General features: G+C 37.8%; 1 protein-coding gene across 5 annotated transcripts in view; it reads right to left on the reverse strand.

The window, feature by feature from the left end:
- Positions 1 to 26,811, reverse strand: part of AMPH (amphiphysin) — a 344,846-nt gene that overhangs the window by 89,342 nt on the left and 228,693 nt on the right. For all 5 annotated transcript variants that reach the window (XM_036247404.1, XM_036247401.1, XM_036247402.1 and 2 more), the window contains exons 6-7: positions 18,122 to 18,229; positions 13,127 to 13,212 (exon numbers count right to left, since the gene is read on the reverse strand). In XM_036247404.1, the coding sequence (XP_036103297.1) occupies positions 13,127 to 13,212; positions 18,122 to 18,229 (194 nt within the window). The remainder of the gene's footprint in view (positions 1 to 13,126; positions 13,213 to 18,121; positions 18,230 to 26,811) is intronic.

Raw genomic sequence — 26,811 nt, forward strand, 5'->3', positions numbered from 1 at the left:
CATTTCTAACTAGCTTTAGGTGCTACTGATGGTACTGGTTCAGAGATAACACTTTGGATTACTGCCCTAAGAATTTAGTTGTATTTCAGAAATGTATCTCATAAAGGTTTTGAGATAGAGATGTTTATTTTTAATCTTTAAAAAATATAAATGGTCTAGTTTTGGTATATTTCAATTCTGAAATATGTGTGACAGAAAAAAATAAAAGACCTATACATTAATCGCAATTGTTCAGCTAAAGAAAGAGCGTGCTTTCATTGAACAAATAAAAGTACAAGCTGTCCATTTGCAAATATCTCAAATGTGTCTGTGAAGCAAAGGCATGGGGGAGAGGGGTGTTTGTTCTGTGACATAAGCAAAGTCCCTTCAGCTCTTTAGCTCCCTGATCATAAGTACACTAGTCAGTCCAGTGGATTCAGCCCAGCACCCCCAGTATAAGCTCCTTCTGCTCTAAATGAGGGCTATTTGGACTCTATATTAATTCAATCCTTCTGAATTCATCTGAGTAAATTACACTTTGATTTATTCATGTTTCTGTTTCACTGACATTCTCAAAAATAAGCCCAGAATCCTAATTGGTTAATTAGATTCCATATCTCAATCAGGAGCAAATAAGGACTTAGATATAAGAAATATTAAATAGGCTAATATATGGAATGAACACATACTCAGGAAGTTTATGATAAGAATACTTACTGGGAAATAGGAATGTGCCTGTACACAGTAGGCAAACTTCTTATTTAAACAATGACATGAAAGAATAGAGAAAGGGGGCTTCTTGTGGTTTAGCTGTACCCTGTGGTCTGTGGGATTCCAGCAAGCAGAGGTGAACCAATGTTCCATCATCATTAAAGCTCATAGAGAAAGCAGCCATCTCAGCATTTTTATATATTCCCTCATTTAATTCTCCTAACTACCTTTGAGGTAATAGTGCCCACTTTATATCCAGGAAAACTGAGGCCCAGAGAGGTTAATTGTCCAAAGTCATGCAATTAATAAAAGAAGAACCAGTATTTGGACCCAAAAGGAGGAAAATACAATGGAAAACCATGAAATATTTGCTGAGAATTTTTGTTTAAGCATGAATATTTTTACTTCTGTGCTTTCCCATTAATTAGGTGGTTTATACATTTGACAAAATAAAAGTCCAATTTAGAGATTCAGAGGTGAAAAAATAGTTGACTGCTAAATCTATCCCACCAATAAGACTTGCTTTTTTATGATTTAACCAGTACCTTAAACTTCTACCATGTTTCACTCAATCTTCTTCTTTAAAAAAAAACTTCATAAGACTAGTTTATTTGGGTTTCCTTCATTGTTTTTTTCCAAGCTTTATTGAGGTACAATTGACAAAACTGTAAGATATTTAAAGTGTATGTTGTGGTGACTTGATTTATATATACAGGGGTGAGCAAAAATAAGTTTACAGTTGTTCCTATGGGAAGTACAATAATTAGTAATACAAGAAAAAACTTTGTTTCGTGTACTCACAACTGTAAACCCTTTGCCCACCCTGTGAGTTGTGAAAGGAATACCCCATCTAATACACATCACCTCCCTTTTTTTTTTTTTTGCTGAGAACTTTTAAGTTCTATTCTCTTAGCAAATTTCAATTATATAACAGTGCTATCAACTATAGTCACCATGCTTGACATTAGATTCCCCAGACTTTATCTTATAGCTGAAAGTTTGTTCCCTTTTACTAACCTCTCCCTATGTCCTGCACGCTCCAGCCCCTGGCATCCACTTTTCTACTTTGTTTCTATGACTTTGCCTTTTTTTTTTTTCTGAGATTCCACATATGTGATAGCATGCAGTATCACCTCATACATGTTAGAATGGCTACCTTCAAAAAGACAAGAAATAACAAGTGTTGGTGAGGATGTGGAGAAAAGGGAACCCCTGTACATTGTTAGTGGGAATGTGAATTGGTGCTGACACTATAAAAAACAATGTGAAGGTTTCTCAAAAAATTTAAACTAGAACTACCATATGACCTCAGCAATCCAAGATCTCAAAGAGATACATGCACTTTCACATTATTCACGACAGCCAAGACATGGACAGAACCCAAGTGTCCATCAATGGATGAATGAATGAATGAAGATGTGAGATTATTATATATATATATATATATATATATATATATATATATATATAATTATATATAATATATAATTATATATTATATATATTATATTAATATATAATTATATAATTATATATTATATATATATATATATATACACACACACACACACACACACACATAATTATTATTATTTATGCATGAGAAAAAAGAAATCCTGCCATTTGCAATAAGACCAACGGAACTTGAGGGTACTATGCTAAGTGAAATAAGCCGTACAGAGAAAGACAAATGTTTCACTGAATCTTAATGTTCTACAGTGATCATGCATCCCTAATTTCACAATTTTTTTCTTTGAATTAGAATTATATATAACAATATATATGTTTGTGTTTGTGTGTGAATAGTTATATAAACATACATATTCATAAACATATATTAATAAAGAAAATCCTGGTACAGTGTGCTTGGGAAATAGTAAGTACTAAAGAAGGTCAGACCAGAAGCCTGGGTATAGACCTGTGCTCTGAGACAGAGAACCTTCCAGAAGAAGAACAGTGTTTATTTGCAGGCAATAGTTATTTGTGGCCTCTGGCCATATTTGGGATAAGGGAAAGGAGAGGACCTGGGCCTGCCTTTGAAGGAGTAACTAATGCAACAGCTGCAAGGGAGAGGAGACTACAGATGCCCTGACAACACTGTGCAGAGGCACCTGACTCATTGTATTGTTTGCAGAGAAGTCTTCCTGGGCACTCACGGCCCCTTTTCTCGGACCCCTGTCAACCAGTCACTGATTTATCATACTTTCCCTCATTCAATTACTCAACAAAGGACTTATCCAACTCTGGGTACATGCCTAGTCATTGGCTAAGGTGGTCCCAAGGAACTAACAATCTCATTAAAGGAGGGTGATTAATGAACACATGCTCCAACAATACTGGTAAGGGAAAGAAGCAAATTTCAAGGCAGTATAATTGTGAAAGTTATCAGAAAAGGCCATATGCGACTAATATAAACATTATTAGATAGGACAGAAATAGCTAAACTGAGAGGTGAAGGGAATAAGGAGCCCTGTGCCAGCTGTGAACATCTGTTTGAAAAGACAAATTTCAGCTGCCCTAAAGAACAGGTCAGATTTAAACAGAAGATGGGTGCAGATTCGGGGGTGGGGAGGTTGAAGTTGATTGATAGGTACTGTCATTGGTATATCACTATGATAAAATAAACCCTAATGAAGATTTATGAATTAAAACTGTGCACAGCTTTACTATTTATTTCCTTAGAATAAGTTTCTTGAATGTAAATGCTCTGTGAAAGGTACACACAACAGAAGGCTTTGATGTTCAATGTCAAGTGGCTCTCTCTAGGGCTGGGCCTTTATATCCCCTCAGCTGTATATGACTGTATATAAAACCTTGAGTTAGCATGTCACTAACTTTTAAAGTTATATGCCTTTAATAAAAATTAATACTTATTTGTTCCTTTATTTATTGCTTATTTGTATTTTTCCTTTTGTGGAATAATTTTTTTAGTCCTCATCCGAGGATATTTTTCCACTTATCATTAGATAAAGTGGGAAGGAGGGAAAGAGAGAGAGACAAAGAGAAACACGGATGTAATAGAGACTGGTTGCCTCCTGTATGATCCTACCAGGGCCGGGGATGAACAACAACCGAGGTACGTGCCTTTGACCAGAATCGAACCGCGACTCATTGGTTCTCGGGCTGATGCTCTAACTGCTGAACCAAACCTGCCAGGTGGACATCTGTAATAATTTTTAAAGTTTATTTCTTGGTGCTTGTTTCATTCTTACTGATTTATATGGAATTTTATATTAAACATATTGAACCTTGTATACATTTATTAAAAATAAGAATCTCTTTACATTTGTCTTTATATTTTGTCTTCTGATATACAGCATATCAACTTGTTTATATCAGTAACTGTTTAGATGAGTAACTGGGGAAGTACCAGAAAGAAATACCTTATTTAGAATGACTAAACAAATATCTATAATTTCCTAATATTTTTATGGTTTCTTTTCAGAGTTTAGAAATTAAATCAACTGGGAGTATTTAATTTAGGGGATAAAAAGGAATTCAATATTTTTGAAACAACTTATTATTCAGTGGCTTTTTCCAATTTATAAAATCAGAGATTCCTTCCAAGTAGGGACTGCCTCACTATTAATTGCCCAGCACCTAGTACAGCATGTGGTAGCAGGCATGCAGTATATATTCCATGAGTGAAGGAATGAACAAATGAACAAACAAATAAACAAGTGAACAGGCCAATGAATGAACAGATGTGGCACTCGGCACTGGAAGGGCATGTTCTGACTGTAACTTTAGCTTGTAAAAATTGGTGTCACCAGCAGTGAAATATTTATCCACAAAGAATACCCAGCTCTGAATTCTGACATTATCTGCTTGGGAGGTTTTATTTCATAAGTTCTTCATAAACATGTGACTTAGAGACTTTATGATTTCCCTAAAGGATTTCTCTGAGGCATCCTCAGGCCCCTTCTGCTTGGCTGTCAAGACCAACTAAATTTCTTTATTAAGACATTTTTTTTTTGTTCTTGGAAACAGTGGAAAGGATCAGCAGCTAAGCTTAATATAGCACAGCTTTCAGGCCAGGACACTCTCCCTCCGCACTGCCATACTGAAGTCTGCCTACCCGTGGGGGTGCTCACTGTTTCCCCTGAGTTCCCTGCAGGGGAGGAAGCATCCTCTGCCATCTCTCACCCTGGTGGTAAAGTAGGAAAAGCAAGAGTTTTCTTCTGATCCTCTGAGCTCATTTACACTGTCCTCTGAGATGTATGTCACACAATCCAACCTCTTTACAGCTCATCTGTCAGCATCCCAGCCATGCCCCCCACCCCACTCACTATCCACAATTGCATATCTCTCATGGTTTCCCTCACTCCTTCACCAACACAGCAGATCTGGAAATCCATATGACTATGCAACTAAATAACAAACTCCTAACTCTCTGACCTCTGTGACTCCAGTAGTCCTATTTATATACATTCTGCAGTGACTTACTACTGCATATCCGGGATCTTGCCATCACTCAAAATTGTGCCATCTCTGAAATAAGAAAATTCAGCAGCCTGCCCACTAATCTAATTGCCTAGGTATCCAGAGCCTTCACTCATCATTCACTTCCATTCCAGCTGCTGACTTTGGGAGGGAGGACAGGGGTTGGGGGTAGGGGAGCCGTATATTTGTGTCGGAGCATGCCCAGCACTGTCATTGATGCTACTATATCAGAACCTAACACCAATCAAGTAAACCTTCTCACCTGACTTTTTGTAATGCAGGTAGCTTGGGAATAGTTTCTTTTTATTTTTTTCTAAATAAAGAGTATATTTGTGGGGAAAATGAGTAATTAATTTTGCTTAACTAATATGTCAGGAAGGACCCTGGTTTTCTGGAATAAAGAGTGAAATTCACAACACTTCTTTTCTTTTTTTAAATTATTTTATTTTTATTTTTTGGGGGGGTTATATCTAAACCCCTCACAATCCATCCCCCACCCCTAGCCTCCCACTGAGTGCTTTTTCAATTGTAAAGAATCTGACTTTTTAAAATAATGGTAGGTAGGTTAGTGCGGTGTTGCAACCTCCCACAACCACATCAAAGTTACAACTAAACTACAGAACAATCATCATTCAAAACCGCCTGAAATCAAGCTGAATGGAAGTCCTACAACTATGGAATTAAAGCAGCAGCCACATGGAGACTGGTAGGAGGGGTGGAGGTGGAGGTGGTGAATAAAAATCAGGAGGATAGCTCAGCTGGGAAGGTCCTTCCTGAGGACTGAGGGGTCCCCGTCCCACACCAGGTGCCCCTCTCAGGGTTCCAGTGCCAGGAAGAGAAGTCCCCATAATTCTGGCTGGAAAAACCAGCAGGAACTAAGGCTCAGGGAAGCTGATGTGGTTGGAGCCCCAGGCAGCTTCTTAAAGGGCCCGCGCACGAACTTATCGGACTCTCCCTCTAAGCTTGGAGGGGAGGCAGCTCCAGGGGCACCAGAGACATACAGGGAAGAACTGAGCTGTTTGGCACTGGAGTGAGGCCTGGAGAGGGGGCTTTCTCCAGGACCAAGGTGCTGTCAGAGGCCTTTGTTCCTTTCGTGAGCCCTTCCCTGGGGCAGCAGACAGTTGCCATACCTGGGACTCCAGCAACCTGGCTCACACTGGTAGCCCTGCCCTGGTGACTCCCTGAGGCCCCACCCCATCCAACTTTCAAGGCCACCCAAGCTGTTGCCACTCGCTTAACCATAGGATTGGCCTGTCTTGGATCCTGCTTCAGGTTTTTCCTAAATTCTTTCAAACAAACAGCATCTGGTCTCAGATAGCCCCATACCTCTCATTAAGTAATACACAGAAACAAACACAGAGATGCAGCCAAAATGAGGAGACAAAGAAACAGGTCCCAAATGAAAGAACAGAACAAAACCCCAAGAAAAGAACTAAGCAAAATGGAGATAAGCAACCTAACAGATGCTGAGTTCAATATACTGCTTATAAGGATGCTCAATGAACTTAGTGAGAACCTCAGTGAACTTAGTGAGGGCCTCAAGAGCATAATAAAGGACCAGTCAGAAATGATGGATGCACAGTCAGAAATGAAGGAGGCATTAACTGAAATAAAGAATAATTTACACAGATTCAATAGTAGAGTACATAAATCCAAGAAGCAAACCATCGATTTGGAATATAAGGAAGCAAAAAACGCCCAATCAGAACAGCAAAAAGAAAAAAGAATCCAAAAAAATGAGGAGAGTGTAAGGAGCCTCTGGGACAACTTCAAGCGTGCCAACATTCGCATCTTGGGGGTGCCAGAAGGAGAAGAGCGAGAACAAGAAATTGAAAACCTGTTTGAAACAATAATGGCAGAAAACTTTCCTAACTTGGTGAAGGAAACAGACACACACGTCCAGGAAGCACAGAGAGTCCCAAACAAGATGAACCCCAAGAGGCCCACACCAAGACACATCATCATCAAAATGCAAAAGGTTCAAAGACAAAGAGAGAATCTTAAAAGCAGCAAGAGAAAGGCAGCTAGTTACCCACAAGGGAGTTCCCATAAGGCTGTCAGCTGATTTCTCAAAAGAAACTTTGCAGGCCAGAAGGGAGTGGCAAGAAATATTCAGAGTGGTGAAAAGCAAGAACCTACAACCAAGATTACTCTATCCTGCAAAGCTGTCATTTAGAATCGATGGCCCTATAAAGAGTTTCCCAGACAAGAAAAAGTTAAAGGAGTTCATCACCACCAAACCGTTATTATATGAAATGATAAAGGGTCTTTTTGAAGAAAAAGATAAAATATATGAACAAACAAAATGGCAATGAATACATATCAACAATGGGATCTACAAACAAAATGAACGGGTAGAACAGAAACATTCTCATAGATACAGAGAACATTTTGTTGGTTGCCAGATGGAAGAGGGGTTGGGGGAATGGGTGAAAAAGGTGAAGGGATTAAGAAGTACAAATTCATTGCTAGACTGACAAACTTCAAAGGGAAAGGGGTTTGGAGGTGGGAAGAAATAAACCAAAGAACTTATATGCATAACCAATGGACACAGACAATAGTGTGGGAAAAGGTGGGAGGGGGGCGGGAGTTGGGAGGAGGGGGTCAATGGGGGAAAAATGAGGAACATCTGTAATACATTCTACATTCAACAATAAAGATTTTAAAAAAATTATTTCAACAATAAAAAATAAAATGAAAAAAAAAAAAAAAAATCTCAGATAACTGCCCGTTAGGCTCAACATCTTCCTCTACCAAGCCCTGTGGCACAACTCCCAACATGCTCTGGCGAGCTGTCAACACCCTTCCCCTTGTCCTCACCCCCTGCTTGCTGCACATATACTCAGTCCTAAATCATCCCACCTTTGCCACTGCTGTATTCTCAAAATGATAAAAGTCATTTATTTTAAAAGGCTTCTCTTGTCCTGCCATCCCTCTGTATCTGTTAAGATTCTTCATGCCCATTATAGTCAAGGTCCTTGAAATAACAAACAATACCCCTGTTTCTACTTCCTCATCTCCCATCAATTCTCCAAGGTCTGTAATCAAGGTCTGAGCCCACCATTACTGAATTTCTCCAGAAGTTCACTGAAGGTAATGCATCTTTAGTCCTTACTACTTGATCTCTCTACAGCAAATGACATTCCTTGTGCTCCTTTACTGTTAAGTTATCTCCATTCTCAGCTTTTTAAGATACTGCTCTTCTGGGTCCTTTCCATGTCTTCTTCTACATCTCTGAATATTTCATATTCTCAGGCTTTTACACAGACACCTCTTCTTCTATACATTCCTTAAATATGGTGCTCCTGTAGTTTTGGCTTTGGCCCTCATCTTGCCACTTGGTCTATCTCACTACATACATTTCATCAGCTCTCATGACATCAACCACTTCCCATATAATAATGACTGTCAAACCTCCTTTTGAGTTCTAGACCTAGTTAGCTCAACAGATATATCCTTTTGGATTTCCCAATGATTCTTCACACTCAACATATATAAAATGGAACACAGCATTTTCTTAAACTTCCTTTTCTCATATGTTATCTATTTCTCTGAGAGAGCCCTTCCTGAATTTCCTATACTAGTTATCCCATCCCATGTCACTTTCTATTAAATGATATTGTTTTATCTTCTGACTTGAACTTTTTGTTTAATATTTTATTCTTAATTTCTTTTCTTGTTAGTTGTCTTTTTCTATACCTCAATGTAAGCTCCAAAAACAAAAGCAAAAACCTTCAGTACAGGATCTTCAGCTCCTAAAATATTGATTGGCACATAGTGGGTGGTCACTCAAAATCTGCTTAACAAACTATAGATGAATCTGACCACTGCCTCTCTCCTGCTTATCACAATTCTTTTCCTGGACACTTTTACTCTGACCTCAGCGACAAAAACTAAGTATAGGTCCATTAACCCACAATGTCTGCTTCAACCTCTCTGTCTTTATTCATGTTCCACTTTAGCCTAGAAGACCCTTTTCACTACATTGTGATCTTAATCACTGAAAGAGATTTAGCTCAAGCATTCTTCTCTTTGGAGCCCTTCTTTCTTTGTGATACCTCTCGATCATCCCTTATAAATTGAAAGTTTCTTTAGAACATAAAACATGCCCTAGCATTTCCTTTTAAAATTGAACCTACATCCTCCTCTAGGTAGTACTTCATTTCTCTTCTCCCTATGTATCCAAAATTTTGAAACAGATTTCTACATACGACAATAATGGAAGAACAGAGGAATAAAAAAGGCATAAGACATACTGAAAACAATTACAAAATGGTAGAAGTACATCCTACTTTATCAGTAATTAAATTAATGAAATAACTAGCCAATCATTAGGTAGAGGTTGGTAGAATAAATAAAACACACAAGCACACACACACACACATAACCCAGCTATATGCTGTTTATAAGAAACAAACTTTAGATTCAAAGACATAAGTAAGTTGAAAGTAGAAGTTCACTCATGCAAACAGTAACCAAAGGAGAGATGGAACAGACAGAATTTAGAAAAATAAAATGGTCAATCCATCAATAGAGTCCCAAAATATAGGAAACAAAAAGTAACATATTTGAAGAGATACAAATGATTTGCCAATAATAGTAACTTCAACACTTTCAATAATGACTTGAACAACTAGGCAGAAAGTCAATAAGGAAACAGAAGACTAGAAGATCATTATGGACCAATTGGACATAACTACATATACAGAATACATCACTCAACATTGTAAATGGTTATGAATAACTTGATGTAGGATTTCACGTATGAATTAGTTAATAAATTCTCATTACTATGTGTTCAGTAGTATTCATTTTACCCTAGGAGGCACAGAAGACATAAAGTAGTAACTTCAGCTCTGGCTGGTTTGGCTCAGCAGTTAGAGCATCAGCCCATTTGATTCCACCCAAGGTCACGTACCTGGGTTGCAGTTTGGTCCCTGGCCCTGGCCAGGGTCGTGCGGGAGGCAACCAGTCCATGTGTCTTTCTCACATCGTTGTCTCTCTCCCACAACCCCTTTAATTCTATCTGAAGATAAATGGAGGAATATCCTTGGGTCAGGATTATAAAATAAAAATAAATAAAGTAGTAACTTCAATATCAAGATGGAGTAAGATGGCTGGGAGGAAAATACATATTTATGAAATAACTTTATGAAACAAATTTTATTTATGAAAGAATGAATGCAATCTCATTTTGGATAAAGAGGCCCTAAATACAGACAGCAAAATTTATAGGAAAAAACCACAGAAGTGTTTTTAAGTCAGTTTGGAATTTACAAACTTCAGGCCTTGTGCCAGTTTTAGGATTTATAAAATCTACCAAATTAGATAAGATTTTTAAGCAATATAATCCTTGGCTTCCTCAAATGTAAAATGGGGACAGATGTCTGTAATTGGGATGATTAGAGATTATGTATATAAAGTACACATAATGATACCTGGCAAACAAAAAGTTTTCAACAATGATCTCTCTCTATCACACAAAACACACACATAATTCACATCATTATTGTGGTTGAGTATTTTATGTTCAGTCAAGAAACACACTATACAAAAAGAAAGGCTTAAACTGGATTTTGATCAAAGGGCAGAACCTGATTAACATAAAGAGAAAGAGGCTTGAGTGCCATATGAGAAGTTAGAATGGATTAAAAAGCATTGATGCATTTATACTGTATATGACCAGATAAAGGAAAGCTTCCTTTCCAAAAATTGTCCCTTAAATCTTTCCATTATGTTTAAGTCCCTATGAAGTCTTTTAAATTCAAGACAGTTTGACAATTACTTTATTTTGAATGACCAAATACTGTTTAGGGAGGGCACATAAGCCAGAAATTTTATCAGTAAATGCTAATTTTAGATACTCATAAAGAGCACTGAATTTTTTTTTCTTGTTACACAACTGGTACATATTATTTGCCTTTTGGCAATTTTCCCAGGAGTATTGTCTCAAAGTGTTAAATATATTAAAAGACCTTTTAAAAAAACAGTTTAAAAGCTATAGAATGAGTAATTACGTTTGAAATCACCAAAGTTCCTTTACAGGACAAATAAAAACAACTGTCTTAATTGTATGCAAATGACAATATGTGTTTGCTGGAAAGACTGTTGAAGGAGATGACAAACTCCAGAGAATGATTAGTTGACTTGATGAGCATCTTTAATGAGGACAAAGACCTGCATGCCAGAGATGTATATAAAGACTTTGGATACAAGTATTTCTTGGAATGTAAAAATGCAAAAAATAATATTTCTTTAAAATACTTCATATAATGTGTGATTTTAAATAGGTATACATGACTAAATTAAAGTTATAAATAGACATTTGCCTCATCTATATCCCTAAACGTTTATATATTCAGGCTGTTCAAAATCCTCATTGGGCCCGGTTTGTGTGGCTCAGCGGTTGAAAGTTGATCAATTTATCAAGAGGTCACCAGTTTGATTCCTGATCAGGACACATGCCCAGGTTGTAGGCCTGATTCCCAGTGGGGGGCATGCAAGAGGCAGCCAGTCGATGTTCTTTCTTACCTATGTTTCTCTCTCTCTCTTCCTCTCTCTCTCTTTCTCTAATATCAATAAAGAAAAAAAAATTTTTTTAATCTTCATTGGGGAAGATGTGAAGTCTTACTTGGACATAAACAGCAAATTCCTAAGCAACCAGAGATGTCACAGTGGAGCTTCTGAATGAAGAGGTATACAGGATGTATACTTGAGGGCAAGACTACCATCATAATCTACTGAGGTGATGAGGGTTAGGGTGGTGGCAACAAGAATACAGAGAGGAAGATAAATCCAGAAAATTATACAGAAAAAGGATACATTATTTCCTTTGATAGTTCTTTGTTCCCACAGATAATGACGGCAAAGTTTTGAGGCTGGAAGCCCAAGAATGATGGTACAAAAACGATACGCAAATATTGAAATTAGTAAATTCATATGGCCAATGAGTTAATTTCACACTTGCTGAACTTCGGGTTATGTCTGGACATTACATTGGACATGTCCTACAGGCTAGTTTTATAGTAAACTAGCCAACATTTCCTCTCTATATGTCAGTAGTTCAAAAATAAACTCTGAGAGCCTACTGTTGACAAAAAATCAATAGCACTAGGAATGAACACAGAAATGGACAAACTCCAGTCTTGATCCTCAATATTCTTATAATTTTGGAGGATAGACAGAAGCTCAAGAATTTCTATACAGAAAGATTTTAGGGGCAACAATCTGATTCAAAGTTGGGTTAAAAGAATTGACTTAAAACAATGTTGCATGGCAAGCACAATTCTGTTTATTTAGGATGACAATATGGGGTGTACTGATGAAAACTGACAGACATACAGCCCAGTTCACCCAACTTCTTGGTTCTACTACTGAGTAGGAAAACTGTACTTAATTCCATAAGAAATATAGAATACCTGTAAATAAGAAGCATTTAATACCATGACAAATGTAAAATGTACTTATGGCTTGAGAAATTTGCTTAATGCCATGAGAAATGCAGAGTACCTGTAAATAAGAATGTTTAGTGTCTAAAATAGGGAAGAAGTTTGGGTTAATAGGTCAGGCTGAAAGTAGTGGCTTGGCATTGAAGCCAGAGATCAGATAAGCTTTTGGAATAAAAGAAGTTCTGCCAAGAACTGAAAGAGTATCCTTATAAACGTCAAGGTTAAGGGAAATTCTCCTAATGTCTCTAATTGAGATTAACTCTATTGAGGTCTAAAACTGAACCATCCAATATAGCTACTTCTAGCTACATGAGGTTATTTAAATCTAAATCAATCAAAACAAAATAGATTTAATTTTAAATTTAGCTATATTCCAAGTACTCAACAGCCAGCCACAAGTGAAGAGTATCTCCTGTATTGGAAAGCATAGACTATAGAACATTTCCACTGGGAGTGCTGAACTATGACAGGCAACAAAGATAAGAGATACTCACTGTTCTTAAACTTCTAAAAGGGACAAGTACAACTTGTAAAAAAATCTTTACCTTGACCATAATGATGGTAACTCTTCTTGTAAGTCAACATTAAACTCTTCAAATACTTTCTGTGCTTTTTGAAATTCCTCTTCTGCCTGGAAGTAACACATAACACGTGTTTACACTAAAAAATCACATAAACACAAGCCATTTCTATACACATCTAAATCATTTAATATAAAAAAGGAATAGCTTCAGAACATCCTGGAAATATTTTGGGTAGGAGAAAAATTAGTCTCCTTATTTCAATAAATGTGAAATATTAAGTCTTACTAAAACAGAAAAATTGAATTGATTACAATGGTTGCTCTTACAGTCTCTGCCAGATTCATTCCTTCCACAGAAATGTGTTAATGGCTTGGCTGGTGTGGCTCAGTGGTTGAGGGTTGACCTGTGTACCAAGAGGTCACTGGTTCAATTGCCAGTCAGAGCACATGCCCAGGTTACAGTCTGCATCCCTGGTAGAGTGTGCAGGAAGCAGCCTACAGATGTTTATGCTTCTCTCTCTCATCAATGTTTCTATCTCTCTCATCCTCTCCTTTCCTCTCTTGCGAAAAAAATCAATGAAAACATTTTTTAAAAATGTGTTTGTTGCCTGTCACACACAGCTCTGATCTGGATACTAGATATGGATGCTTCCCTAAGAAATCCCCAGTCTTGTGGAAAGTCTAATTACAGTGCAAGATAGGGCTTGTAAATTGTTACGAAGTATGCTGTTAGGGAATATGGTACAGAAAACAGAAAGGTTCCTTAGAGAAGTCAATGTTTTTTAACTGAATCTTGAAGAATTAGCAAATGTTTGCTAAAGAAGGGGGAAGATTCAGCACTGCAGTACATAAAGGTAGAGTCCCTTGAGCTGGAATTTCAGTGTACTAAACTTGTGAACTTATATTACTTTTTACCTCAGATACCTCATTCATAAAATGGAGCTAGTAATGCCCCCAAAGGGTGTTGTGAGTATAAGAGAAGGTAATGTAGCCCTGGCTAGTTTGGCTCAGCGGTTAGAGCGTCGGCCTGCGGTCCGGAGAGACCCGGGTTCGGTTCCCACTAAGGGCACATACTTCGGTTGCAGTTTGTCCCCGGCCCTGGTTGGTCGTGCGGGTGGCAGCCACTCGATGTATCCCTTCACGTCGATGTTTCTCTCTCTCTCCCTCCCACTCTATCTGTACAAAAAAATGGAAAAATATCCTCGGGTGAGGATAAAAAAAAAAAGAGAAGGTAATGTAGAAGAAGTGCTGAACACGTGTCTGATATCCGTGAGGCCTCACATGAAGAACAGCTATTATTTTTTTAAACCTACTTTCATTGTTAAACGTATTACAGATGTCCTCCCTATTGTCCCCCATTGACACCCTCCTCCCCAATCTCGGCCCCCTCCTGCCTTCCTCACATTACTGTCTGTGTTCATTGGTTATGCATATATGCATAGTTCTTTGGTTTATCTCTTCCTGCCCTCCCTCCCCTCTTCCCTTTGAGGTTCATCAGGCTAAAAACCACTTTGTACTTCTTTATTCTTTCACCCCTTTCATCCATCCCCCCAGCCGCCTCCCATCTGGCAAGCAACAAAAAGTTCTCCTTATCTACGAGTCTGTTTCTCTTCTGCTTGCTCCTTTTGTTTGTAGATTCAATTGTTGATATGTATTAATTGCCATTTTATTTTTCATATTTTTGTTCTAAATTGCCATTTTATTTTTCATATTTTTGTTCTAAATTGCCATGTTGTTTTTCATATTTTTGTTCTAAATTGCCAATTTATTTTTCATATTTTTGTTCTTCTTCTCCTTCAAGAAGACCCTTCAACATTTCATATAACACTGGTTTGGTGATGATGAACTCCTTTAAGTTTTTCTTGTCTAGGAAACTCTTTATATTGGTGGTTCTTAACCTTCCTAATGCTGCGACCCTTTAATGCAGTTCCTCATGTTGTGGTGACCCCCAACCAGAAAATTATTTTCGCTGCTACTTCATAACTGTAATTTTGCTACTGTTATGAATTGCCAACAGAAATATGTGTTTTCTGATGGTCTTAGGCGACCTGTGAAAGGGTTGTTCTACTCCCAAAGGGGTCGCAACCCACAGGTTGAGAACTGCTGCTCTGTATAGTCACCAATTCTAAATGATAGCTTTGCAGGATACAGTAATCTTGGTTGTAGGTCGCTGCTTCTCATCACTTTGAATATCTCTTGCCACTCCTTTCTGGCCTGCAAAGTTTCTTTTGAGAAATCAGCTGACAGTATTATGAGAGCTCCTTTTCAGGTAATGAACATCTTTTCTCTTGCTGCTTTTAAGATTCTCATTGTCTTTAACATTTGGCATCTTGATGATGATGTGTCTTGGTGTGGACCTCTTTAGGTTCACCTTGTTTGGGACTCTCTGTGCTTCCTGGAGTTGTATGTCTGTTTTCTTCACCAAGTTAGGCAAGTTTTCTGTCATTATTGTTTCAAATAGGTTTTCAATTTCTTGCTCTCTCTCTTCTCCTTCTGGCACCCCCATGATGTGGATGTTGGCACGCTTGAAGTTGTCTCAGAGGCTCCTTACACTATCCTCATTTTTTTTTGGATTCTTTTTTCTTTTACCTGTTCTGATTGGGTGTTTTTTGCTTCCTTATATTCCAAATTGATGATTTTCTTCTTGGCTTTACCTACTTTACTATTGATTCCCTGTAAATTATTCTTTATTTCAGTTAGTACATCCTTCATTTCTGACTGACCATTTTTCATGTTGTTGATGTTCTCACTAAGTTCCTTGGAGTTCTCCTTAAGTTCCTTGGAGTTCTCCTTAAGTTCCTTGAAGTTCTCACTAAGTTCCAGGAAATTCTCATTAAGTTCCTTGAGCATCCTTATAACCAGTATTTTGAACTCTGCATCTGATTAATTGCTTATCTCCATTTTGTTTAGTTTTTTTTCTGGAGTTTTGTTCTGTTCTTTCATTTAGGACATGTTTCTTTGTCTCATCATTTTGGCTGCTTCCCTGTGTTTATTTCTACATATTAGGTAGAGTTGCTATGTCTCCTAGGCTTCGTAGAGTGGTCTATTATAGGTAGGTGTCCTGTAGGGTCCAGTGGCACAGCCTCCCTGATCACCCTAGCTGGGCACTTGAGGTGCACCTGTGGTGTGGACTAAAAACCATTATGTTGTAAACTGGGTCTTGATTGCTATTGGCATGTCACTGGGAGGGATTTACTCAGGCTGATCAACTGCAAGGCCTGGCTGTACCCACTGACCACCAACCTCTGACTCCCTCGGAAGATCAGTTGTGTAGAGGCCCACCACACAGAGCAAGACTTACTTCAGCAGGGCTCTGGGACCCACTGAGTCCACTCATTGAGTGTGTCATTTGTGAAAATGGTTGGGCAGTGGTGCTTCAATGTGGTCTGAAGCTGTCCACTGGGTGTGCTGGCTCTGGGGCAAGGTCAACCACTGCCTGTGTTCTATCCAGGGCCACCCAGCATTAGCTACAAAGTGATCTGCAGATGACTACTTCTTGTGCTGCACTTGGAGGTGCCCAGGTAAAGCCAAGTTGGGAACCAAGGCTGGTTTCTTCTAGTGTCAGGCCTAAGACCACTTAACGAGAGGTACGAGGCTCGCTGAGACCAGATGCTGCTTGTTTGAGAGATTTTAGGAAAATCTAAAGCAGGATCCAACAAAGCTACCCCTCCAACTCTCACCCCAATGACAAACAACTCAGTTATGCCCCATATGTCTCTGGTGCCTTTCAAGCTGCCTCCCTAGTTCTGGGGCCCAGAAGGAGCGAATCCGAGTAAGTCTACGTGTGGGCCCTTTAAGAGGAGCTGCCTGGGGCTCCAGTAGCCTCAGCCTCCCTCTGCCTCAGTTCCCGCTGGTTTTTTACAGTCAGACGTTATGGGGACTTCTCTTTCTGGCACTGGAACCCTGAGCTGGGCAGCTGGTGTGGGACAGGAACCCCTGACCTTCAGGGAGGTCCTTCACAGCCTAGGTGTCCTCCTGATTCTTATATGCCACATGTGGGTGTGGGACCAGCCATTTTCAACTCCACCCTTCCTACCAGTCTCAATGTGACTTCTTCTTTAATTTCATAGTTGTAGGACTTCCATTCAGCTCAATGTCAGGCAGTTCTGAATGACGGTTGTTCTGTAATTTAGTCGTAATTTTGATGTGGTTGTGGGAGAGGGCGAGTACTGCTTTTATCTATGCTGCCATCTTGACCGGAAGTCAAGAACAGCTATTATTGTGGCTGCTCAGCAACTGATATGTAGGTCATGGAGGCTCTAGCTTAAGATATATGCATGGAAGAAGGGGAAGAGAGGAAAGAAGACATGGAAGTTGATAAGGATAAATGGGTGAGTCACAACCAAACAGAGTAGGTCACACATGTTGTGCTAAGCAATTTACATTCTTTCTACAAGCAATGGGAGCTATTAAAAGACTTAAGCAGTGAGAAACATATCTAAATATGTGATGTAGAAAGACCAGGAAGCTGTGTGTGGGTAGATAGGAGGAAGTAAGACTGGAATAAAAGAGAGTAGTTATCAGGTACCACCAATTAAGTGGCATCTGTAAATGACTGATATACTATAAAAGTTACTGCAATGGGTTTTCTAAAAGAAAATAAGTGTAATGCAAATATAGCACATGTCTGTACTCTCAGACAATCACAAGTTATATCTGAAATTTTCAAACTTGGTTCCCTGTCTGAATCTGCATTTTAGCATCAAGTATGGACCACAACCACAGAAAGAAGTACAAAAACACTTATTACTTTCTCTGATCCTACAGTATTATTGGGGGGCAAAGTTTATTCTGATAAAAATGTATGAGTCTGTGTCACCCATGTGAACTCTACAGTAACACCAAAACCCATATCTTTAATTTAAAATTATGGGAAGCAGCCCACAAGCACCATGTTGCAGTTTAAATTCTGTCCTAATCCCAATGTCCTTTAAAAAGAAAGTATTTCATTTTTACAAGCAAAGTTGTTATAGGTCAAAGAATATGGAGTGGATTCAACAGTAGGATCAATCCCTACCTTAGAGATTCGACTCTCATCCTTCCTCTTGGAGCTCTGTAAAGCTTCTAGATGGTGGCGGGCACTGTCGTAGTCAACCAGCTTCCTGCTGCGCTTTGCAATGCGATTCTGCCAATGGAAAATACATGTATTAAGAAAGAGACATGGTCATAGATTTTTTTTAACTGCTAAAATGCTTCTCTTGTCCACAGTAGCTGAGGATCTTGATTAGAGATCAAGGGGAACTGAAATTTCAGTAGACAAATGATCCCTGGAAATCAGGGATCACTTCAATCCTTTCTATACCATTAGGTCAATATCTTCCCTTCTGATAAAAATTGGACCAATCATGAGGAGTAAAAACTAGAGTTTACAGTCAAAGACCAGAAAAATTCTAGTACTGGTTGAGGGGAGCAGGTAAACCTATGTACTCGATTAGCCTCTATTTTAAATCTTTAAATGTCTTCTTTTCAAAATAGTGGAAGACAATATTAGGATTGACTTTATACTTTTTATTTTATTTATTAATTTTGATTTTAGAGAGGGAAAGAAATATAAAAACATTGATGAGAGAGAACATCAGTTGGCCGCCTCCTGCATGCCCCCCCACTGGGATTTGGCCCACAACCTGGGCATGTTCCCTAACTGGGAATTGAACCAGTGGCTTCTTGTACATGGGTCAATGCTCAATCACTGAGCCACACCAGCCAGGTTGGCTTTATACTTTTAATTACACTCATGCTAACAGCAGTTCTACAAAGCATATTTATAAAGTAGCTCTACATTTATAAAGCAATTCTATAAAACAGATTCTTAGGAATAAAAATCCTGTTTCCTAGGAATAAAAAATTTAATAGTCAAGTGGAAATTCTAAAAATAAAAAAAAAATACATCAGAGAGAAAAAATTTATTTGATGGGTCAATCACTAGACTTAAAACAGATAAAGAAAGAAATAGTGCACTTGAAGTAGGTCAAGATAATTATTCTCATTAAAATCCAAAAGGGAAAAAAATTTGAAAAACAAAAGAAAAAAGAATTAGGTAATATAATACCAAATGGTCTAACATAGTGTAATTGAAGTCTAAAAAAAAAAAAAAAAAAAATGAGGTGAGTCAGAATACTTGTTTTTAAAAGATAATGACTGAAAAATTAATAAAATAATGAAAATATCAAAGTACAGATCCAAGACACTCAAAGAATCCCCAGAAGGATAAACACCAAATAATACACATCCAGATACATTATAGCCAAACTGTTGAAACTCAAGAACAAAGAAAAACTTAAAGTGCAAGGAAGAATTACAGAAGAGTCATCTTCAAAAACTACAGTTATGCAAGCCAGAATACATTCAAGTGGCATCTTTAAAGTATTGAAAAATAAAACATAAAAACCTACCAACTCAGAATTCTATTCCCAGTGAAAATATCTTCCAAAAGTACAGGTATAATAAAAAATTTTTTTTCAGACAAAAGAAGTAGAGCAAATTCACTGACAGCACAAGAATTGTAATACTAAGCAGAGCAATACAAAGAAATGAGTACCAGAAATTGTAAAAAAATCAAGGTAAATATGCAAGATTTGGAGCTTTTTAATTGCTTGAAAAGATAATTGATAATACAGAATAAACAATAAAAACAACGTATTATGGTGTTTATAACATATGTAAAGGGAAAATGTGTGACAATAGCAGAAGGAAGAATGGAAAGAACTTGGAAATATACTGCTGTGAGGTTTGTAAGATTATCCATAAAGTGGTAAAATATTTTTTTGAAGTTAGACATGGTAAGTTAAAGATGTACATTATAAATTGTAGGCAACATTAAAAATTCAATTTAATTAAAGAGGTATAACTAATAAGCAAATAGTATAAAATATACTGATTCCTAAGCCTCAGACTAAGAGATTCTTATTTAACTAGTGAGAAGCAAGGACCAGGCATCTGTCCTTTTGAAAAAGTACCCCAGTGGTCCAGTTATGCCCAGCTAATCTAACACTGAGAACTACTGCAGAAGAAGACCCTTAATTTTTTTTAAAAATATGATATGGTAGAATGAAAAAATAATGATAATATAAATGTGTATGGCTTACAAAACATAGTCACATCCTATGGATCTTCATAGCAACTTACATTAAGGGTGTTGCATTTTATATGTAGGGAATTGGAAGTTGCATAATAATTAACCTCTAATTTGTCCAGAATTGCTTAGAAAATCTGTAGTAAAAGATAAATTAGATATCAGCACCCCCACCCTACCAGTACCTAGAGTAGGGTGAGGCAAGTGAATCACCTAGGGCACAAATTTTTAAGAAGGCTTTCACTCTCAGGGTCATGTAAGTGTAGGATCGGCAACCAAGTAATAGGTGCTTCCTAATATATTTTGAATCCTAATGTCCTCACTTACCTCACTCAGTCCCAGACCTACTCCTGACACTTGGTTAGAACTTCTTCTACCAGCTCCCGTGCTTCTCTGACAGATTATCATTCAACTGCCATCTGTCACTCGATGACATTCCTCTACACCCCCTTCAGGACTGGTGAGAAGTGGGATGGGGTAGGTACACTCATTTGACTGCTTCCAATCTCTTTCATTTTACCCTCTGTACCTACCACTTCCAACCAGTGTAAAGTATGGTTGACACGCCACATTCACTTAAAGATATGTGATGAATTAGCCCAGGCAGTGTAAAAAGACGCCATTCAATAAAGTATGGTGGATATAGTGGCCTATGGGCTGACAGAGCTAGTCATTTTTAGCAAATATCTGTTACATCCAAAGAAAAACTGTCCCTTGAAGCAGTGGACTTGTATAACTTTAGGCAAACTAGTATATAGCTCTGCTTTGTGGACTTGCAGGAGTGCGGGGTGAGGCTGGCTCTCCTTTAATATCTTCCAAGAAGTAAATCTTGATTCTCTGAAGATGAATTACATTTTTGAAAACAGCCAAAATTCAATTACTTCCAAGCCTGGGAATAAGATGAAATAGTGCACTGGGTCATCTTAGATTTTGTTCAAAAACAAGAAGTGAAGTAAATAATGTGACTCACTTTTTTGTGTGACAAGTTAATTACATAGTACAACTTACCATGCAGAAGTGACTGTGTTGAAGGCCATTACTCATTTTGATTCAGACAATTTTGCACTGGAGAACAAATCAATCTTATTTCCTTACCTATCTGATATTTGAGAAACTTGAAACAAGAACCAAATCTCCTAAGTAAGAGTAGAGTTAATACACTTTAGCTTTTATATAGAAAATGATACAATTCTTATTTCATCATCCAAACCAATCTAAACTTCTTTAGATTTCCCACTGTGCACTGACCTTTTGCAGTAAAGAAATAATTGATTGTATTTTTAAAATTCCTATAATAACCCCAGTTTGGGATTCATTTGGCATAATGCTATAAATATATACTTAGTTGCTCATGCTTGGTCACTAAGATAGAATCTAAACTATAGTTTACAATAACTGCTCATAGCTGTAAGCCTGCCTAGGTTAGTGACAAGCTGGTTCTTATTACAACATAGATTTCGCATGGTAATGCTGCATCATAAGAAACATAAAACTGGGTGCCCTGCCAATCAGACTGGAAAAGTCAAACATATCCCCTCATGAATGGTACTCCATAGCCCTCACTGATGAGCTGCTGTAAATGTTTGGAAATTTGCCTGAGGTTTTAATGACACATGGTCTGTTGATTTTAATGGGAGTGAAGGAAGTCAACTATGTTCCATGCTTTGAAAATTCTGCACCCAGTATCTTCCATCATTATCCTCCTTTCCATCAATAATCCATTCATTACAATCACTCAGCACTAACTTTTTGAAGAAATTGAGTCTATATCTACTTCTAACTTGCTTTTCATAGAAGAAAGGTCTTTCAAATATTACAAATAGCTATCCCCCCTATTCTCCAATTCCAAATCCTTGTTTCCTTTACACGTTAAACATTGCTACTTCCTCAACTGTCTGTCATATGAAATGGTTTCACAATTTTTTCTCTGGGTTGAAAATCTGTGTGTATGCTATGATATTCTATATGTGATTACAGCAAAAGAGAGAGATTGTTTCAGCCTCATTCCATAATGCAAGTAAGACCATGACATATATTTCATTTATCTTCAATGCATCAAAACAGGTATTATTACCAAATATCTAGTGTAAAGGTGGTTCAGTAACAGTAGGATCACCTTTGTGCATAACCTCAAGAAAAGAACTGCTTAAGTAAAAGTGCTACTAAGTTCTTCATCTTTCTGACATGGAACGAACTGAAAAGACTAGCTGATAAAATCCATCATGATTTTATTTTAATTTATCTATATTTCAATGCAGGTACATCTGTGTGTATTTGTCTTCTGAAATTATATGCTTCTAGAGAATATAGCCAATTTCCAAGTAACTATTGCTGAGCAGTACCATAACAACTAAGATTCTTCACAATTTTTTAATGACACGAAGTTTTTGTTTCTGAAACTCAACAATTTTTCAAATGTGTTTGTCTAGTCAATCACTACTTTCATTGGTTTAGTGAAGTTATACTATGAATCAATATATATATGAACAATTTAGATAAGTACAAGTTGATTTGAAATTTTCAAGTAGGAGAACAAAATTTTCCTTTATCTTTTACTAATTAATTACAAAGTTATTTTTATGAAGATTAAATTTCCAGGCAGTAAATGATATTCTGAAGTCTATTAATGATTCTGAGAATATTTGCTTCACAAATGCTATAAATTCGAAGATAAAATTTGAATATTTATTAAATAATTTGAAGATAACCAAAACCATGTTTTCTGTAGGTTAGTGCACACAGTCTTACAGAATTTTTAAAAATTTTAAATTTAATACTTTAATTTCTAAGAAAATTAAAAATACTGACATATACCTTTTAATTGGATACATTCATGCAATAGCTCAGTAAAGCCTACTGCTGTCTATTATGATAACTTCATTGAAAATCTATCATTTGAAATTATTCTCTGTGACATTTTCCCAACAAGGCTAATGTATCCAGTCTGATTCAGTTAGGCCTCTGGTATCTGAAAACACACTTTTGAGATGCTGGCTAACTAGTGTTAGAAATTCAGTGTGGGCCCATGGCCAGTGCCCATCACTACAGACAGTTCCCTGGTGTTTAACAATGGCTACAATGAAGGCCAGGTAAGCAATGAAGGCCAGGTAAGAATGAAACTTTGCATCAGAAGTCACCTAATAAGATAATGCAGATGTCCACAGATACTGGTTCATGACCTTCTCACCTTACAGAAAGGAAAATATGTAGCTGTCTTACCTAACACTCTTGTTTGGTCAGGGAAAACAGTTGGGGGTAGTGAGACAGCTTATTAATGCTTCCATTTGCTATATACAACCCAGATGATTTAAAAACCATCTTTACCTCCAGAGTCAATTACAAATCTACAATATTCAAACCTTCATCTGTGTATTCCTCTTTCAATGGATCCAAGTGTCATGTAAGACAAATGTTTTAGACAAGGTATTTTTAGATCCAGATGCAAATGTATTTGAAATGCTTATATCTTAATACAGTTGTCCCTCCAACAACATGGATTGAAGCTGCACAGGCCCACTTACATGTCAATTTTTTTAAATATACAGTGGGCTATCCCTATCCTCTGGTTTCACATTTTCAGATTCAACCAAATACAGATAGAAAACAGTATTCTCGGGTGGATTCCAAAATGGCAGCAGAGTGAATGGAAGCTACACAGACTGTCTCCCAGGACCAAACTGGAATTACAACTAAAATAAAGACAAATAATGGGAAAAAAGCAACAGAAAAGCAGCTTGCGAGGATCATATAACCAGGGAAACTGACTCAATCCTGGTAGGGTTGTAGACTCACAAGAAGGGAGCTGGGAGCCTATAGACAGCAGCAGCCTTAGCTGTAAGCAGCACCCTTGGGTTAACTCCCAAGCAGCTCCACAGTCCAGAGCTGGGACAGACACTAAAATAGCCATAGCCACTCACCTTAGGCTCCATCAGAGGGAGGGTGGACTGGACTAGAACTGTGTGGGGACACTCGGGATTGGGAGTGCACTCAGAGCTTTTGCTAAGTTGCAGCCACACAGGACAGTGACCATCTTACTCCTTCCCAGTGCTCTGGGAAGAAGCGGCAGCCCCTCCCTCAGAGATTCAACCCCACTCAGGTGGGGCATTGAAATGCAAATTGAGGCCAATTAACAACCAGCATTTTCCCCACCCTCAGGAAATCCTGTTACACTGAACACCTGAGGGAGTTTTTCATTCAACTGAGATCCCAAGGCTCTTTAAGTAACCACTACTGATAGCCACCAGGCAAAAAGCTGGAAAATAACTGAACCACTCCTGGGCTAGCAACTCTAGCCAGGAAAGTAAGACTTGACAATGGTATTTAACATGGGTCCTCCCTCGCTCATCCAAACCCAATAGAGGGAGCCACAAACAGCAGAACACCAACACCAACAGAGAAAATTAGGCAGGCTCCAAAGCCCACTGTGATAGCCAAAATGGTGAAATAAAGAAACAAAAGCCAAATGAAAGAAAAAGAGACCTTTAACGAAGATGAGATAAATGTGGAGCAGTTAAGCATGTTAACAGACCTAGAATTCAGAGCCATGATCCTGAAGAAGCTCAACGGCATGAGTAAGGACATAAGCACCATGAGTAAAGACATAGAAATGTTGAAAATCAACCAACTGGAAATTAAAAACCACCAAGAAATGAAGAATGACATATCAGAAATAAAGAACATATTAGAAGGTCTAACCAGCAGAGTAGAGAAAGCTGAGGACCGGATCAGTGAATTAGAAGACAGGGTAGAAAAAATCAACAAATCAGAAAACAAAAAGGAAAAAACAATTAAAAAACAGGAAGACAGCTTAAGAGAACTGTGGTACAACAGGAAACATAATAATATCCACATCATAGTAGTCCCCGAAGAAGAAAATGAGCAAGGGTTAGAGAATATATTTGAAAAAATAGTGACAGAAAACTTCCCTACTTTGGTGAAGGAAGAAGGCATTCATGTTCAAGAAGCACAGAGAGCCCCAACTAAGAAGAACCCAAACAGGCCCACACCAAGACACATAGCAATTAAAATACCAAAAATTAAAGACAAAGAGAGAATCCTAAAAGCAGCAAGAGATAGGCAACAGGTTACCTACAAAGGACACCCCTAAGGCTGTCAGCTGATTTCTCAACAGAAACACTGCAGGCCAGAGGGAGTGGCATGAAGTAATCAAGGTCATGAAAAACAAGGACCTGAATCCAAGACTACTCTATCCAGCAAGGCTATCATTCAAAATAGAAGGTCAAATAAAGAGCTTCCCAGACAATAAAAGGCAAAGGGAATATATTAACACCAAACCAGCACTGCAAGATATGCTAAAAGAACTGTTATAAATAGTAGAAGAAATAGGAAGAAAAATAGAACCACACTAAACAAAAATGGCAATAAATAAGTACATATCAATTATCACCTTAAATGTGAATGGTTTGAATGCTCTGATAAAAAGACACAGAGTAGCTGACTGGATAAGAAAGCATCACTCACATATATGTTGTTTACAAGAGACTCACCTCACAATAAAAGACTCACATAGGTTGAAAGTGAAGGGATGGAAAAAAATCTTCCAAGCAAACAGAAAGGAAAAAAGAGCTGGGATAGCAATACTCATATCTGATAAAGTAGATTTCAAAATGAAGGCCATAACTAGAGACAAAGAAGGCCACTACATAATATTGAACAGATCTATCCAACAGGAAGATATAACCTTGATAAACATATCAAACTAAAATGCTTCTGCACAGCAAAAGAAACAACCATCAAAATGAAAAGGCAACCCACTATTTGGGAGAGCATCATTGCCAATGATAAATTAGATAAGGGGTTAATTTCCAAAATATATAGAGTACTCATACAACTCAACAAAAGGAAGGCAAAAAAACAAATTAAAAAATGGCAGAGGAGCTGAATAGACACCTCTCCAAACAGGACATACAAATGGCCAAGAGACATATGAAGAAATGCTCAACATCACTAATCATCAGAGAGATGCAAATTAAAACAACAATGAGGTATCACCTCACACCTGTCAGAATGACTGCCATCAACAAATCAACAAACAACTAGTGTTGGCTAGGGTGTGGAGAAAAGGGGACTCTAGTCCAGTGCTGGTGGGAATGCAGACTGGTGCAGCCACTATGGAAAACAATATGGTGTTACCTCAAAAAATTAGAAATTGAACTGCCATTTGACCCAGTGATCCCACTTCTAGGAATATACCCTAAGAAATTGAAACACCAATCAGAAAGAATATATGTACCCCCATGTTCATGGCAGAACTATTTACAATAGCTAAGATCTGGAAACAGCGCAAGTGTCCATCAGTAGACAAATAGATAAAAAAGCTGTGGTACATATACACAATGGAGTACTACGCAGCTGTAAGAAAGAAAGATCTCTTATCCTTTGAGATGACATGGAGGGATTTGGAAAGTATTATCCTAAGTGAAACAAGCCAAGCAGAAAAAGATAAACACCACATGATCTAACTTATTTGTGAAATATAATGAACATAACAGTCTGAGGAATAGGGTAGACCCAGAGACGTGGAAGTAGGGTACAGATTGTCAACCCTCAGAAGAGGGAGTGGTGGCGGGAGGAAAGAGATAAACCACAGAACTTATATGCATGTACGGATAACC

The sequence above is a fragment of the Molossus molossus genome, unplaced genomic scaffold, assembly GCF_014108415.1.
Source record: "Molossus molossus isolate mMolMol1 unplaced genomic scaffold, mMolMol1.p scaffold_m16_p_7, whole genome shotgun sequence".
In the NCBI taxonomy this organism is placed as follows: Eukaryota; Metazoa; Chordata; class Mammalia; order Chiroptera; family Molossidae; genus Molossus; species Molossus molossus.